The 14,662-nt window shown below is 35.5% G+C and overlaps 1 protein-coding gene across 11 annotated transcripts in view; it reads left to right on the top strand.

Annotated features, from left to right (window-relative positions):
- LOC123524761 (tubulin polyglutamylase TTLL5-like) overlaps positions 1-12,140 on the top strand; it is a 61,400-nt gene extending 49,260 nt beyond the window's left edge. For 10 of the 11 annotated variants that reach the window (XM_053538081.1, XM_053538076.1, XM_053538074.1 and 7 more), the window contains 4 exons: positions 3,496-4,234; positions 4,925-4,995; positions 5,774-5,793; positions 7,965-12,140. In XM_053538081.1, coding sequence (XP_053394056.1) covers positions 3,496-4,234; positions 4,925-4,995; positions 5,774-5,793; positions 7,965-8,012 — 878 coding nt within the window. In that variant the 3' untranslated portion in view covers positions 8,013-12,140. The remainder of the gene's footprint in view (positions 1-3,495; positions 4,235-4,924; positions 4,996-5,773; positions 5,794-7,964) is intronic. The other variant, XM_053538058.1, reaches the window with a different exon arrangement.
- Positions 12,141-14,662: the final 2,522 nt, after the last annotated feature.

Here is a 14,662-nt window from a genome sequence, read left to right as displayed (position 1 = left end):
TAAATAGAAGTCTACCATCGTCTAGTATTTGGTGATTTGATGATATCATTATTATATATTTTCTTTTTATCGTATCCATGAATTAACAAACTAAAGATAAAAGAAATGAAATAATTTGTGTTTATTCATGTGTATGAAACACCTTTCAACATTATAGTTAGATCTCACTAGGTCACTACTAGATTTTGATTAATATATGATAGGTTTTCTAAAAATTTATTTCTGAAAAGATAGTCTACAGTCTAGTTCTTTATTACAAAGCATTCTGTAACTGAACACAAGTTTTGCAGTTTCGAGCCGAGTCTGTTTCTGAGTTTTTTGTCTGAATAATACCGAAATTTGAAAACACCCTTTCAGTTGACTAACAATGTAACGTTTCAGTCTATGAACTTTCAGACTGTCGATTTTGGCACTAACCACAGTGCCATCTTTTTTTATTCATCCACAGTAACATTAAAACAATTCTACACAGGGTCCTTAGATTATATGGTTATATGATAGAATCGACAGTGTGATCTAAACTGATTTTCATGTCTGAGTAAAATGACCAGATTTAAGTTGTTCACAGAACTTCACACTTCTTAACTTTAATCCCCTAATCTTGCTCAATAATTGATCAATCATCATCATAATAATGTCTGTTCAATAGATTTTTAGCTTGACTATTCGAAGAATAGTCTAGCTATTCTACTCACCCTGGCGTCGGCGTCGGCGTCACACCTTGGTTAAGTTTTTGCATGCAAGTACATACAGCTATCATTTAAAGGCATATAGCTTTGAAACTTTTTTATTCTTTTTCTAGGTCAATTACCAACCTCACTGGGTCAAGTTCCATAACTCTAACATGTATTTTGAGCAAATTATGCCCCCTTTTGGACTTAGAAAATTCTGGTTAAAGTTTTACATGCTAGTTACTATCTCCAAAACTAATGCAGATATTGAATTGAAACTTCACATGTGTCTTCGGGGTTATAAAACTAGTTGATAGCACCAAGTCCCATAACTCTGACCTTCATTTTGGCCAAATTATGCCCCCTTTTGTACTTAGAAAATTTTGGTTAAAGTTTTGCGTGCAAGTACATACAGCTATAACTAAAAGGCATATAGATTTGAAACTTATTTTTTCTTTTTCTAGATCAATTACCTACCTCACTGGGTCAAGTCCCATAACTCTGACATGTATTTTGGCCAAATTATGCCCCCTTTTGGACTTAGAAAATTCTGGTTAAAGTTTTGCGTGCAAGTACATACAGCTATTACTAAAAGGCATATTGATTTGAAACTTATTTTTCCTTTTTCTAGATCAATTACCTACCTCCCTGGGCCAAGTCCCATCACTCTGACATGTATTTTGAGCAAATTATGCCCCCTTTTGGACTTAGAAAATCCTGGTTAAAGTTTTACATGCTAGTTACTATCTCCAAAACTAATGCAGATATTAAATTGAAACTTCACATGTGTCTTCGGGGTTATAAAACTAGTTGATAGAATCAAGTCCCATAACTCTGACATGTATTTTGGGCAAATTATGCCCCCTTTTGGACTTAGAAAATCCTGGTTAAAGTTTTGCGTGCAAGTACATACAGCTATTACCAAAAGGCATATAGCTTTGAAACTTATTTATTCTTTTTCTAGGTCAGTTACCAACCTCACTGGGTCAAGTTCCATAACTCTTAACATGTATTTTGAGCAAATTATGCCCCCTTTTGGACTTAGAAAATTCTGGTTAAAGTTTTACATGCAAGTTACTATCTCCAAAACTAATGCAGATATGGAATTGAAACTTAACATGTTTCTTCGGGGTTATTAAACTAGTTGATAGCATCAAGTCCCATAACTCTGATATGCATTTTGGTCAAATTATGTCCCGTTTCAAACTTAAAACTCTATTGATATTTAACATTTTGGGTAATAATTTCCTGCTTCTGTGACAATATTCCGAATAGTCGAGCTTGGCTGTCTTACGGACAGCTCTTATTATAGATATTATAGCACTAGGCATGCAGGTGTCACTGCTATCACTATATGGGTTGTTAGTCAACTAATTTGAACATGTATTGAAGTTTGAACTGAAATATTATATTGCCCAGTATTGACCACTATTGCCCAGTAAAACCCGGGTTTTCCCAGTATTACCCACTGGGCTGGGCAATATGCTTAAAACCTGGGTTTTTGCCAACCTTAACTATAACATATGATAGGGTATTAATATCCAGATCATATTTTGCATATTATGGAAATAATTTTTTTTTTTTTGGCTAAAACATTCTACCTCAAAAATTTTCTTGGCCAAAAGATCCTAGGCTAAAAGATCCTAGGCCAAAACGTCCGTGGCCAAAACGTCCGTCCTCCACTGTATGACACAACTGGTTACACTGTATGACACAACTGGTTACACTATATGACACAACTGGTTACCCTGTATGACACAACTGGTTACACTGTATGACACAACTGGTTACCATGTATGACACAACTGGTTACACTGTATAACACAACTTGTTACATTGTATGACACAACTGGTTACACTGTATAACACAACTGGTTACCCTGTATAACACAGTTGGCTACACTATGACACAACTGGTTACACTGAATGACATATTTCGTTAAACTGCATGACACAACTGGTTACACTGTATGACACAACTGGTTACCCTGTATGACACAACTGGTTATACTGTATGACACAACTGGTTACACTGAATGACACATTTGGTTTAACTGCATGACACAACTGGTTACACTGTATGACACAAATGGTTACACTGTATGACATAACTGGTTATACTGTAGGACACAACTGGTTACACTGTATGACATAACTGGTGACACTGTATGACACAAGTGGTTGCACTGTAGGACACAGCTGGTTGCACTGTAGGACACAACTGGTTACACTGTATGGCATAACTGATTACACTGTTTAACCCTTAGCCTGCTAAATTTCTATAATGGACTGGCCCATCCTTCAATTTGGGCAATACCATTTATTATTCGAAGGGGTGTTCACTGAAAATTTATTGACTGAATAGTGAACAGTGCAGACCATGATTAGCCTGCACGGATGTGCAGGCTAATCTTGGTCTGCACTGGTCGCAAAGGCAGAATAACTCACCGCCAGCAGGCTAAAGGTTAACACAACTGGTTTCACTGTAGGACACAACTGGTTACACAATGAGACACAGCTGGTTACACAATAAGACACAACTGCTTGACTGTGTCACACAACTGATTACACTGTATGACACAACTGGTTACACTGTTTGACACAACAGATTATACTGTATGACACAAATGGTTACACTGTGTGACATATGCTTGTAAATTTTCAGACTTCCTGTGAATTTATAAATTGCAGTATTCAAGAATATTATTGGATATAAAACCAATGTCAGTATTACCAAATTTATAGTAATGTAACCATTAGACAGAAGAAGTGTAAATATTGTTTTTGTTATCATATTAATATGAGATACTTCCCGGTTTTGCAGATCCTTACAATGACAAAGTGATATCAGAAGCTCTGCAGCGGTTGACAATGAGGCAGCAAGCCCGGCAGTATTCTGCTTATAATGGAACTAGTCTTGTGCCATCTGACTCCGCTAGTAGACCTTCATCTGCATGTGGTAACAGGGAGCAATCAGATTCCAGAAAACCAGTGAATGAAACACAAAATATAAATAGTGCAACTGCCATTTCTCAGGTTGATAAAGGTAGTGGTGATATGGCTAGTAAATATATTTCAATGGAGGATCATGTTACTAAAAATAGACCTCCCTCAGGTACTGTACCTAAATGTGTGCCTTCAGCTATAGACATGAAATCTTTTGAAGCTCATAGAAGGAAACAGACAAATGTTAATCTACAAAATGCCAATGCTACTTTCAATAGTTTTATAGAGGATACTGGACCTAATTGGCGAAATGATCTTGCCTTGGCCTACAATCAGGTTACAGGTGTGACTCCCCAAAATTACCACACACCATCCCAGTCAAGCAAACAGTACCAGATACTGCAGCAACAAGCTCTTAAACAACAGAGTAAAGTGTTACTGGAACAAAGCAAAGCTAAACATCAAGCTATGATTGCTCAAGCACATGCCGTCCAGAAGTCAATGCTTAAACTTGATAGGCCAGAGTCAGAGGCCAGCATGGTGCATATGTATGCTCCCAAGCCACCAGTAAGACCAGGCAGTAGGAAGGCAGCTAGTGCTCACCATAGGATGCCTAGGTAAGGGTTTTTAGTATGAAAGTCATGGTCTTTACTATTAATAATGCTAACAAATTTGAAATCGGACCTTTTTGTTTTTCATTGAAACATAATGGCTACAATTTTGATAAAAGGTTGAAATTTTCTCTTTTTTTATGTTGAATTTGAAAATTCTTTCACCGCCTTGAATGTATAATTGATGACGACCTAAGCCAACAGAAAAAAAAACCACAAGAACAAACCTCATCTTCTGCTTTTAGTTCACCTGGAATCTGCATTAGTCTATGCTGGAACTTGAGTAACGTTGTATCAACATTAAAACCATCTTGCTCAGACTTTCATGAAATTATGCTAAATTTACATACATCATTGAATAAGTTTCATTATATAAAATATCAGGGATATTATGTTAACAAAAAAGTAACAAACAGAGCAAAGAAAGCTTAGGTAAATAGGTGCAGATAAGATAGAAAAATGAACTAGTAGTAAGTTTTAATTGCTACTGCTTACTACAGACCAGTTCTTTTAAGATGGCATTTTGTCCTTAACAACTATTTTGTGTGTGATCTGATGTGGCTGTTGATAAGTTGTCAGTTTGTAAATCCTGTTTCCCATATGAAACTTTCAATCAGTGAAGCCCTATTTAACTGTGACTTGTGGGTGAGATGGAAATAGTTGTATACACTAACAGAAATATGTACTGTGTTTCAGACGAGCTGTACCTGATGAGACGAGCTTGAATTTCCAGTTCTGCTCCACCGAGAAATCAGCTATGAATGGAGGTTTGTGTTAGTTTATTTAGTGTATTGGTGAGTGGAAATGGGGTGGGGGAGGGATGGAACAAACACATTGGTCTGTAAAAATAATCATTTGCAGTCTATTGTTGTAAATGTCACAGTCATACCATCACAATTCGTACTTATAATGAGTTTGATATCATACCATTTATATTAGTGTTTAATAATTAATTTCGTAGTCAATTCTTAGAACACTGAGTGAGTACTCAGTTAACCAGATAACCGTTCCCATCCCTAGTTTAATTTTATAGCAATGAGAGGTTACTTTGTATGGTTAAGTGTTTCATTGCTGCTGGAAACAATTGATACACAATGTGTATACTACTAGAATGAGTGGCAATATTAAAAAAAATGTTCGACTGTACCTAATACTATAATTTCCTTGTTTTGGATTAAAATTGGTAGACGTTGTGTATTTGGACTGGGCTTCAGTACCGTAAAAGCAGAAATTTTTGCGAGGGTTTAATTTTCGCTATATTTGCGAGGCCTGCATCTCAGGAAAATTAATCCTTGCTTAAATATTGACCATTAGTATAGTTTAAATTAAAGCAGGATACCATTTTAACAATTTTGTAATATTAAACCTCGCGAACACGAAATTTTGACCCAGCAAAACTTTGTGTGTTTACAGTACTTCGATACAAATTCTAGTACAAAACCATAATCTTCCATATAGAGCTATTAATGAATAGGTGGGAAGTGTCCTGCAAACTATAGACTTCAGCTAGTTGTTATATGTTATTTACTTTCACTTGTATTTCAGCACAACCAGACACAGTCATGGTTTGTTTAGTTGCCTGTTGTGTTTTATTTTCTGAACTGATTGCCAAATTAGTTTTGTGTTTGCTTAAAATTTGGTTATATGTGTATATATATATATCCTTAGTAAACATATTTATTTTTTTACTACATTTTATAGAAGTGCATTGTTTCATACAGCTGTGATTGTTAAGGCTCTTGAGATGAAAACTGAAAAATACAAAAAAATGCTTTAATTGGAATTGTAATCCGCTACTGGTAAAAGTGCTAGGCTCAGCATCAGACATGTACACCATCTCACTCACGGCTTTCTACTTTCCTTTTGCGCTCTGGTTAATACGGTTCAAGCACCAGTGCCCATCTCTTGGGTATCAATTGTTATCCTGCCTATATACACAGTTTGATACCATATATCAGTTCTGTAAACTAGTATTTCGCTTGATGATTTGTCAGATATATAGCACCTGGATTGTTCATGACCTTGCACACAACATTTGTAGGAAAAGGTCACAGCGTGTAGGTGATTTGTATTGGGTAGAATTCTCTGTCATTTTCTTGATTCTTTTAACCAAGTTTGTTACTTGCTGTTGTAGAACAGTTGGAGTGTCATTTGAAGGGGCTTTTGATGCACCTGCAATATTCAGACCACCAGGAATTTCTATAACAGTGGTATATCCATACACTTCTCAAACCTTTACAGAGGCAGTTATGCTTCATCATGCTTTTCTGGGATTTCCAGTGAAGCTTTTTAGTTAGTCCATCAATATATCTGGACGTAATATCAGACTGACCTGCAAAGGGTTTTGGATATGCTGGGGTTTGCCTAAAATCAGTGCTAGTGTACCTAAAAGCATGGTTGTTTGAATTGTATTTCTCCCAGCTTGTATTCTCATTGTTGATGAATTAATCACTATTAAATCTTGAGTTTTAATATGTATTTCAGGTTCTTCCCCATATTACCTTTTTGTGATGCTTTAGTAGAAAAATTAGTTCAAGTATAATCCAATTTATTATTTTCATTTTTTGATTTTATTTTCAATTTATATAGATGCTATTTTGGTATAATATTTTTTTACTTTTCTATTTTTCTATACAAAAATGAATCATCCCATTGCAGATTGATACAGAAATGAAACAGTATCCCATATAATATACACTTATTGAATGCCTTGCTGGTCAATAGTCAAAACTAGCCCAAAGTCCAAAAGACCGAGAGCCAATAGTTTTGACTGTTAACCAACATGCCATTCAATAAGTGTTTTATTGCATAACATCAGAAATTGATTATTGATTTTCACACTTTTATATTTAAATGTTTGACTTATTAACCAGCTAAACATAATAATTATGCTGAATATAGACTGGTCATGTAGCACAAATTGTGGACCAGCAATTTATATAAGGAGTCTTGTAACAATTAGGATTGACATTATAATGTTGTAAATAGCATTCTAACATGCTTGTCTCTGTTAAAACACTCTTATGCTAGAATGACATCACATTAATGTGCAGTGACGTCAAAGTTTTTGTTGCGACCAAAAAAGAGCGTTTCTATATTTTATCTACTGTTTCAGATTAAGGGTATATAAGAATCGAAATAATTTATAGCAAAACCGTGTTTTAACACTATTTAGACACTCGGGCGGTTATACATCGTACAAATAATTTCACTCGGGCTGCGCCCTCGTGCTATTATTACACCCAACGTATAACTGACCATTGTGCATAAATAGTGTTAAAGCACTCTTTTGCTATAAATTATTTCTTAATTATATGATAACAGATGGATGATGGTAGGTTAAACAATGTGATAATGGACCTTTCTTGTTATTTGAATATAGAGCAGTTCAGACCTGATCAATTGATAAATATTTAGATATTGATTATCAGAAGCTCAGCACTGGTCTTGCTGTTTGTGTATTTATAAGGAAAGAACATTAAATTACTGTCAGCCTAATGACCTCTATGATGATATTTTAGAGTCAAATATGTAGACTGTCACTTCCCAATAACATTAAATACCCACGCTAGATCTCTCAGCTAATGATCTAAACATGTGATGGAAAAATCATTAAGTCATTTCTGCAGTTATCATCCAGCATGGCCACAAATAATAACAAAATCATTTTAAATGTGTGTTAAGCATAGAACTCCGGAACCGCCTTTTGCTAATACTTGTTGTCTGCATGTTTCAGGATGGTAGCTTAACAAAGAAACTGTTACAGATGAAGACATTTCTCTGATGCCCAGCTATTTGCTGATAATTGGACAGACTGTCAACTATGACCCGTAGCAGCACAGATCATGCTGTGAAAATATAAATTGGACTGAAAATTATCCAGTGATTTTACCTTATGGTATACCAAGGTAGTGCATTTCTCCTGTGTCATGGATGTTTAAATGCCATGGTAAATGTGAGGCAAATCTGACTAAATGAAACAAATAAAGATAACTTACTAATAGTTTGTTTATATTGACAATCAATTAGATTTACAGAAACCCTGCAAATGCATACATTGCTCAGGGCCCACATTTTACCCAGACAAACAGGGACCATATTCTTCAAAATTTTAAGATGCATAACCTTCTGTTCATGCATTTAATAAAAAAAATAAAGTGAGTAAAGATTTGTTAGAAGTCAGCAGCATAAGAGAATTGTAAATCAAATTTTAGCAAATTGTTTATGTTGCAGTTTGGCGTCCAAGCCTTTATCCCACATTCCAAACTCATGAATATGATTCCTGAAAAATAAAAACTACAGGACATCTTTTTCAAGTGAAATTGTAAAAATTATTAATTGTTAATTAATATAAATCTAATTTAGAATCTTAAAATAACATACTTTGTTAAAAAAGGAGAATGATTGCCTAATTACTTTTTAATGCCATATCAACTTTGCATGTATGTATATAATGTATATATGTATGACATCCGTCCATTATTGATTCATTGATTATGTGCTTTCATGTTTAATCTGTGATATATATTTTATCTTGTCAATATTGTAATATATGAAACTGTGTGATTATGGTGTTCAGATTTACTGGTCTAAATGTTAATTTATTAGATCTGAATGTGTGATATTGATAACTTTTGTGTAAGAGGTTTTTGCCCATAGCTTCATTTTCGACACATCATTTGTTTTATTTTCATACTTTACCATTTTTTAAAACTTGAACATATATCAACATGACATTGGTATGCAGTACCAACATATTCTTCATGTGTAGACATGTCGTATTTCTTTTAAATAATTTACATCTTACAAAACTTCTCCAACGTTATTTTTGAAAACAGTGTCATGAAATGCATTTAGTAATTTTAGTTATCTATTCAAATATTAGACCATACTGTAAGGTTTGTTCTGTTTGAAAGGTAATCAGTCATACTTAAATTGAAAGTTTTCAAGTCTAGACTACAATTCTTTCTTGCATAAAAGTTAATAGCTCAATTTTGTACCATTCCAAATAATGTGTTTAGTGGAACTTTAAGGCCTTTGTAGCATTTTTATGTCTGTTTATAACAATTTTATGCATGTAGGTTTTTAAAATTTAAAGATTTGTCAAATTTGATGAACTCCATTTGAGACACGGACTGCACATGCACAATGTCTTTTTCGAGCAAAGTCGACATTTACGCAACTTTTATCGCCAACGATTCATTATGTCTCCCCCAGGAGACATATTGTTTTTGCCCTGTCCGTCCATCCGTCTGTCCATCCGTCCTTCCGTCCGTCCGTCCGTACGTCACACTTCATTTCCGAGCAATAACTGGAGAATCATTTGACCTAGAACCTTCAAACTTCATAGGGTTGTAGGGCTGCTGTAGTAGACGACCCCTATTGATTTTGGGGTCACTCCGTCAAAGGTCAAGGTCACAGGGGCCTGAACATTGAAAACCATTTCCGATCAATAACTAGAGAACCACTTGACCCAGAATGTTGAAACTTCATAGGATGATTGGCCATGAAGAGTAGATGACCCCTATTGATTTTGGGGTCACTCCGTTAAAGGTCAAGGTCACAGGGGCCTGAACATTGAAAACCATTTCTGATCAATAACTAGAGAACCACTTGACCCAGAATGTTGAAACTTCATAGGATGATTGGTCATGAAGATTAGATGACCCCTATTGATCTTGGGGTCACTCCGTCAAAGGTCAAGGTCACAGGGGCCTGAACATTGAAAACCATTTCCGATCAATAACTAGAGAACCACTTGACCCAGAATGTTGAAACTTCATAGGATGATTGATAATGAAGAGTAGATGACCCTTATTGATTTTGGGGTCACTCCATCAAAGGTCAAGGTCACAGGGGCCTGAACATGGAAAATCATTTCCGATCAATAACTAGAGAACCACTTAACCCAGAATGTTGAAACTTCATAGGATGATTGTACATGCAAAGTAGATGACCCCTATTGATTTTGGGGTCACTCCATTAAAGGTCAAGGTCACAGGGGCCTGAACATTGAAAACCATTTCCGGTCAGTAACTTGAGAACCACTTGACCCAGAATGTTAAAAAACTTAATAGGATGATTGGTCATGCAGAGTAGATGACCCCTAACAATTTTGGGGTCACTCTGTGAAAGGTCAAGGTCACAGGGGCCTGAACATTGAAAACCATTTCCGGTCAGTAACTTGAGAACCACTTGACCCAGAATGATGAAACTTCATAGGATGATTGATCATGCAGAGTAGATGACCCCTAACGATTTTAGGGTGACTCTGTTAAAGGTCAAGGCCACAGGGGCCTGAACATGGAAAACCATTTCCAATCAATAACTTGAGAACCTCTTGACCCAGAATGTTGAAACTTCATAGGATGATTATTCATGCAGAGTAAATGACCCCTATTGTTTTTGGGGTCACAGAGGCCTGAACATTGATAACCAGTTCATATCAATAACTTGAGAACCACTTGACCCAGAATGTTGAAACTTCATAGGATGATTGAACATGCAGAGTAGATGACCCCTATTGATTTTGGGGTCAGTCTATTAAAGGTCAAGGTCACAGTGGCCTGTTCATGTAAAATCATTTTTTTGGAAATAACTTGAGAACCACTTGACCTACAATGTTGAAACTTAATAGGATGATTGGACATGCAGAGTAGATGACCCCTACTTATTTTGAGGTCACTTAATAAAAAGGTCAAGGTCACAGGAGCCTGAACAGTGACTTGAGAAACACTAGGCCAGGAGTGTTGAAATTTAGCGGGATGACTGGACATGCCAAGTAGATGATCCCTATTGCAGCCAACCATCAGTGTCTCTTTGACTTTCGCTCCTGACCCCTATTAACTTCTTGCCTATAGGACTTTGCATTGGGGGAGACATGCGCTTTTTTACAAAAGCATTTTCTAGTTTCACTTAAAAGTTAGTAGACAGAGTAAGAGAAAAACAATCAAAACCAGAATATCTTTGTTAAGAATGCACATTTAAGGGATGCTCAACGTCATCAGGTCAATGGCATGGTTGACGCCGGACTTAAATTTTGTGAATTGCACGTCGTATGGGCTGTTCTCACCTGACAATCGTGAAACTGGTAAGGAGACACAATCAGACGGGGCCTGTGAGTGATAGACCAAACACAGGCCATGAAAAGGTGATGTCGATGTTGTATAAAAAAGTAAAGACGTATATGTAAGTGGTAACTTTCCAGTGACGCCAAGTATATTATCAAAAACCTAATTAAATTTGTTACCTAGTAAATGCATTATTAAGGTAATTATGTGGGAGACTTATTGATTTACTCCAGTCTGTGTGTCTGTCTGTCTGTCACAAAGCTTGTCCGCACTCTTAAGTCGAACATTTCTCATCCGATCTTCACCAAACTTAACATAATGTGTTTGACCATAAGACCTCGGCCAAGTTCGATAACTAGCCAAATCCGCCCAGGCACTTTTGAATTATGGCCCTTGAATTACTGATAAGAGTCCACTCGTCCAAGCTGTCTAACTGGGTCCATTCATCTAAGCCATGTAGAGAAACTAGATATTTTTCATAGGGACAGTTGTGGGAGACATGCGCTTTTCTCAAAAGCATCTCTAGTCTTTCATTGTATGACTCTTTAATGTTTTCTTAAGAATGTGGAACACTTGTATGGGAGGCAGGATCGCAGGTGTTTGAAGTTCAATCAGTAATATATATATAAATATACAGGTTAGATCTCCATAAGAGCTTTGAAATAGATTCAGCTATTTCATAGTATATTAAGTGTGTCGAATATGATAATGCATATATATTATATTTATTGATAGAGCTTCAAGCGCCTGTGGCTGGATGAGGAAGATCAGTGTAAAATTAAGATCAGCTTTATTGAAAAATGACAATTATCTTTTTTCAAATAAATCAGTGTATTGTTTTACTATGTTTTTTGATATTTTTATTTTTACACACTACAAAACTTGTGTTTATTATGTGATTATTTTAAGAATGAACAGGAAAATCATTCTGTGAATACACATAACCATATCATACTTTACATCTATAAGTTTTCAACTGCTGTACTTGCGGTTAAGATAGACAGGAGTCCTCTAGAACTGTCACCTAGTATGTCAGTTGTTACCCAAGGCTTGTGACCGTAACAACACAAATGCATAAACTAGACGTTCGGAAAATTTGTATCCTATCAGAAGTAAAATCTGTAAGGATGTCCAAGTATGGGGAGACGCTTTGCAGGTGCCATATGGCAAAAAAATAGCTATATTACTGAGAAAGAACAGCATTGACTATTATTCTTGTCATGATTTTAACTACAGTAATTAAGTGATTAGCATGGATTATAATTCGTATTTACACAGATAATGAAAATACTAAAGGCAAATTGATTTTTTGATAATTTTGATTGTAAGTTGAGCATTTTGAGAAATACTTTACATAAAAAATATATCAACGTTTTTTTTTTAAACTGAAACTTTGAAATAAATAGTAGACAAAAATGCATTCTGTGATTGGGCTCTAAGCTCAGTTTTTATACTCTTTCAACAAACTAACTCTGAAGTGATTTATAACCTTTAAGCCAAGTCATGTACATACAATGGGAGAAGCTTGTTTTCTCTGCAGCACAACTCACGACAGTTTGAACCAGCTCTTGAATATCTTCCCTTTGGCTAGGTATTAACCATGCAGATCAAAATTTGGTGCGATTACATCTACTTAAGGTTTGTTAGAACTTGAACACTACTTGTATCTAAATAGAAGATCACTTCTTATTTATTAGCAACCGAGTTTGGTACTTGACAATATGCATGTGCCATATTTAATGTTTCAGGCATCTTATAATGCTGTAAGGAACAAATAGTCTGTAGTTCAAAAATCAGTGTCACAAATTGAGCTAAAAGGTAGAAGTTCTCCATTATATTTTATTTCCGGAGCATAATTTAATAACCATGCAAGGTATTGACTTCAAACTTGGCATGTAGGTAGGTGGCGATGAGACGATGTCCATAGCACATGAACTTGGTCTACTTGGCAGAGCTCTTAATTATCAGAATCTAACACTTTGTAATGTATCAGTGTTTCTGATACTTCCTTTCTAAACTTGGTTTAAAAATTCATCCCAACTGTGGAGGAGCAGCTTTAAGATATGACCATTTTTTAAAATAGTTTGATGCATCAAAAAGGACAAGAAAGAAACATTGTTTTTGTAAATTAAAGCGTAGTAAAAATTTAAAATTAGCAAAGCCAACAATTTATGAAAATTATTTGAATTCTTGGTATTGTGTACATGGCATAAGAGCCCAAATATCCTGTGGACGTTCAAGGCCTTTAAATAGTATACATTTTAAACATTTTTTACCGTCTTCTTCTTGATGCATTGATATGTTGGTGTTTAAATATAATAATAGTAAAATGTTTGATTATAATTATTACCAAATGATTTATATTAAAGTACCTTCGTATATAATATTTTTAAGTTTTATCCCAACTCGTGGGATATAGTTTAAACCGTGTCGTCTAGTCCAATTTGTGTGTCCAAGTTTTTGTTCGATGGATGTTTAAATAATCTGGCATTAAGTGACATTCGCGCAAACCTGTATAAAGATGGTACACTTTTTAATCATTTTTCATGCATTGCACAAAGGGGCACTAGAAATATATAATTATTTTTTGTACAAAACGTAGGTAAAAATTTATCAAAGTAGACAAATGTCCAACATTTTTTAACAATTCATTTGGACATTCTTTGGTATTTGTGTACATTGGTTTTGGCATAAAGACAAAAATCCTGTTGGATGTTCAAAGGTCATCTTTGTAGAATAGTATACTGTTTATCATTTTTTCCTGTTTTTCTTCTTGAGATTGATATGTTGGTGTTAAAAATATAATGAAGTTAGTATTATAATTAAAACCAAAGATTTATATAACATACCGGATGTATATCAATATTTGATTAGCAGTTTTTTATGCCCCCGAAGGGAGGGATATAGTTTTTGAACCGTCTGTCGGTCTGTCCGCAATTTTCGTGTCCGGTCCATATCTTTGTCATCGATGGATGGATTTTCAAATAACTTGGCAGTAAGATGACATGTCGCGCGCAAGACCCAGGTCCGTAGCTCAAAGATCAAGGTCACACTTAGACGTTAAAGGTCATTTTTCATGACAGTGCATTCGTGTCCGGTCCATATCTTTGTCATCCATGGATGAATTTTCAAATAACTTGGCATGAATGTGTACCACAGTAAGACGACGTGTCGCGCGCAAGACCCATGTCCGTAGCTCAAAGGTCAAGGTCACACTTAGACGTTAAAGATCATTTTTCATAATAGTGCATTCGTGTCCGGTCCATATCTTTGTCATCGATGGATGGATTTTCAAATAACTTGGCATGAATGTGAACCACAGTAAGACGACGTGTCGCGCGCAAGACCCAGGCCCGTAGCTCAA

Source organism: Mercenaria mercenaria, chromosome 1 (genome assembly GCF_021730395.1).
Source record: "Mercenaria mercenaria strain notata chromosome 1, MADL_Memer_1, whole genome shotgun sequence".
NCBI lineage: Eukaryota > Metazoa > Mollusca > Bivalvia > Venerida > Veneridae > Mercenaria > Mercenaria mercenaria.
The sequence above is the reverse complement of the archived record's forward strand: the minus strand, read 5'-3'. Positions and strand labels throughout refer to the sequence as shown.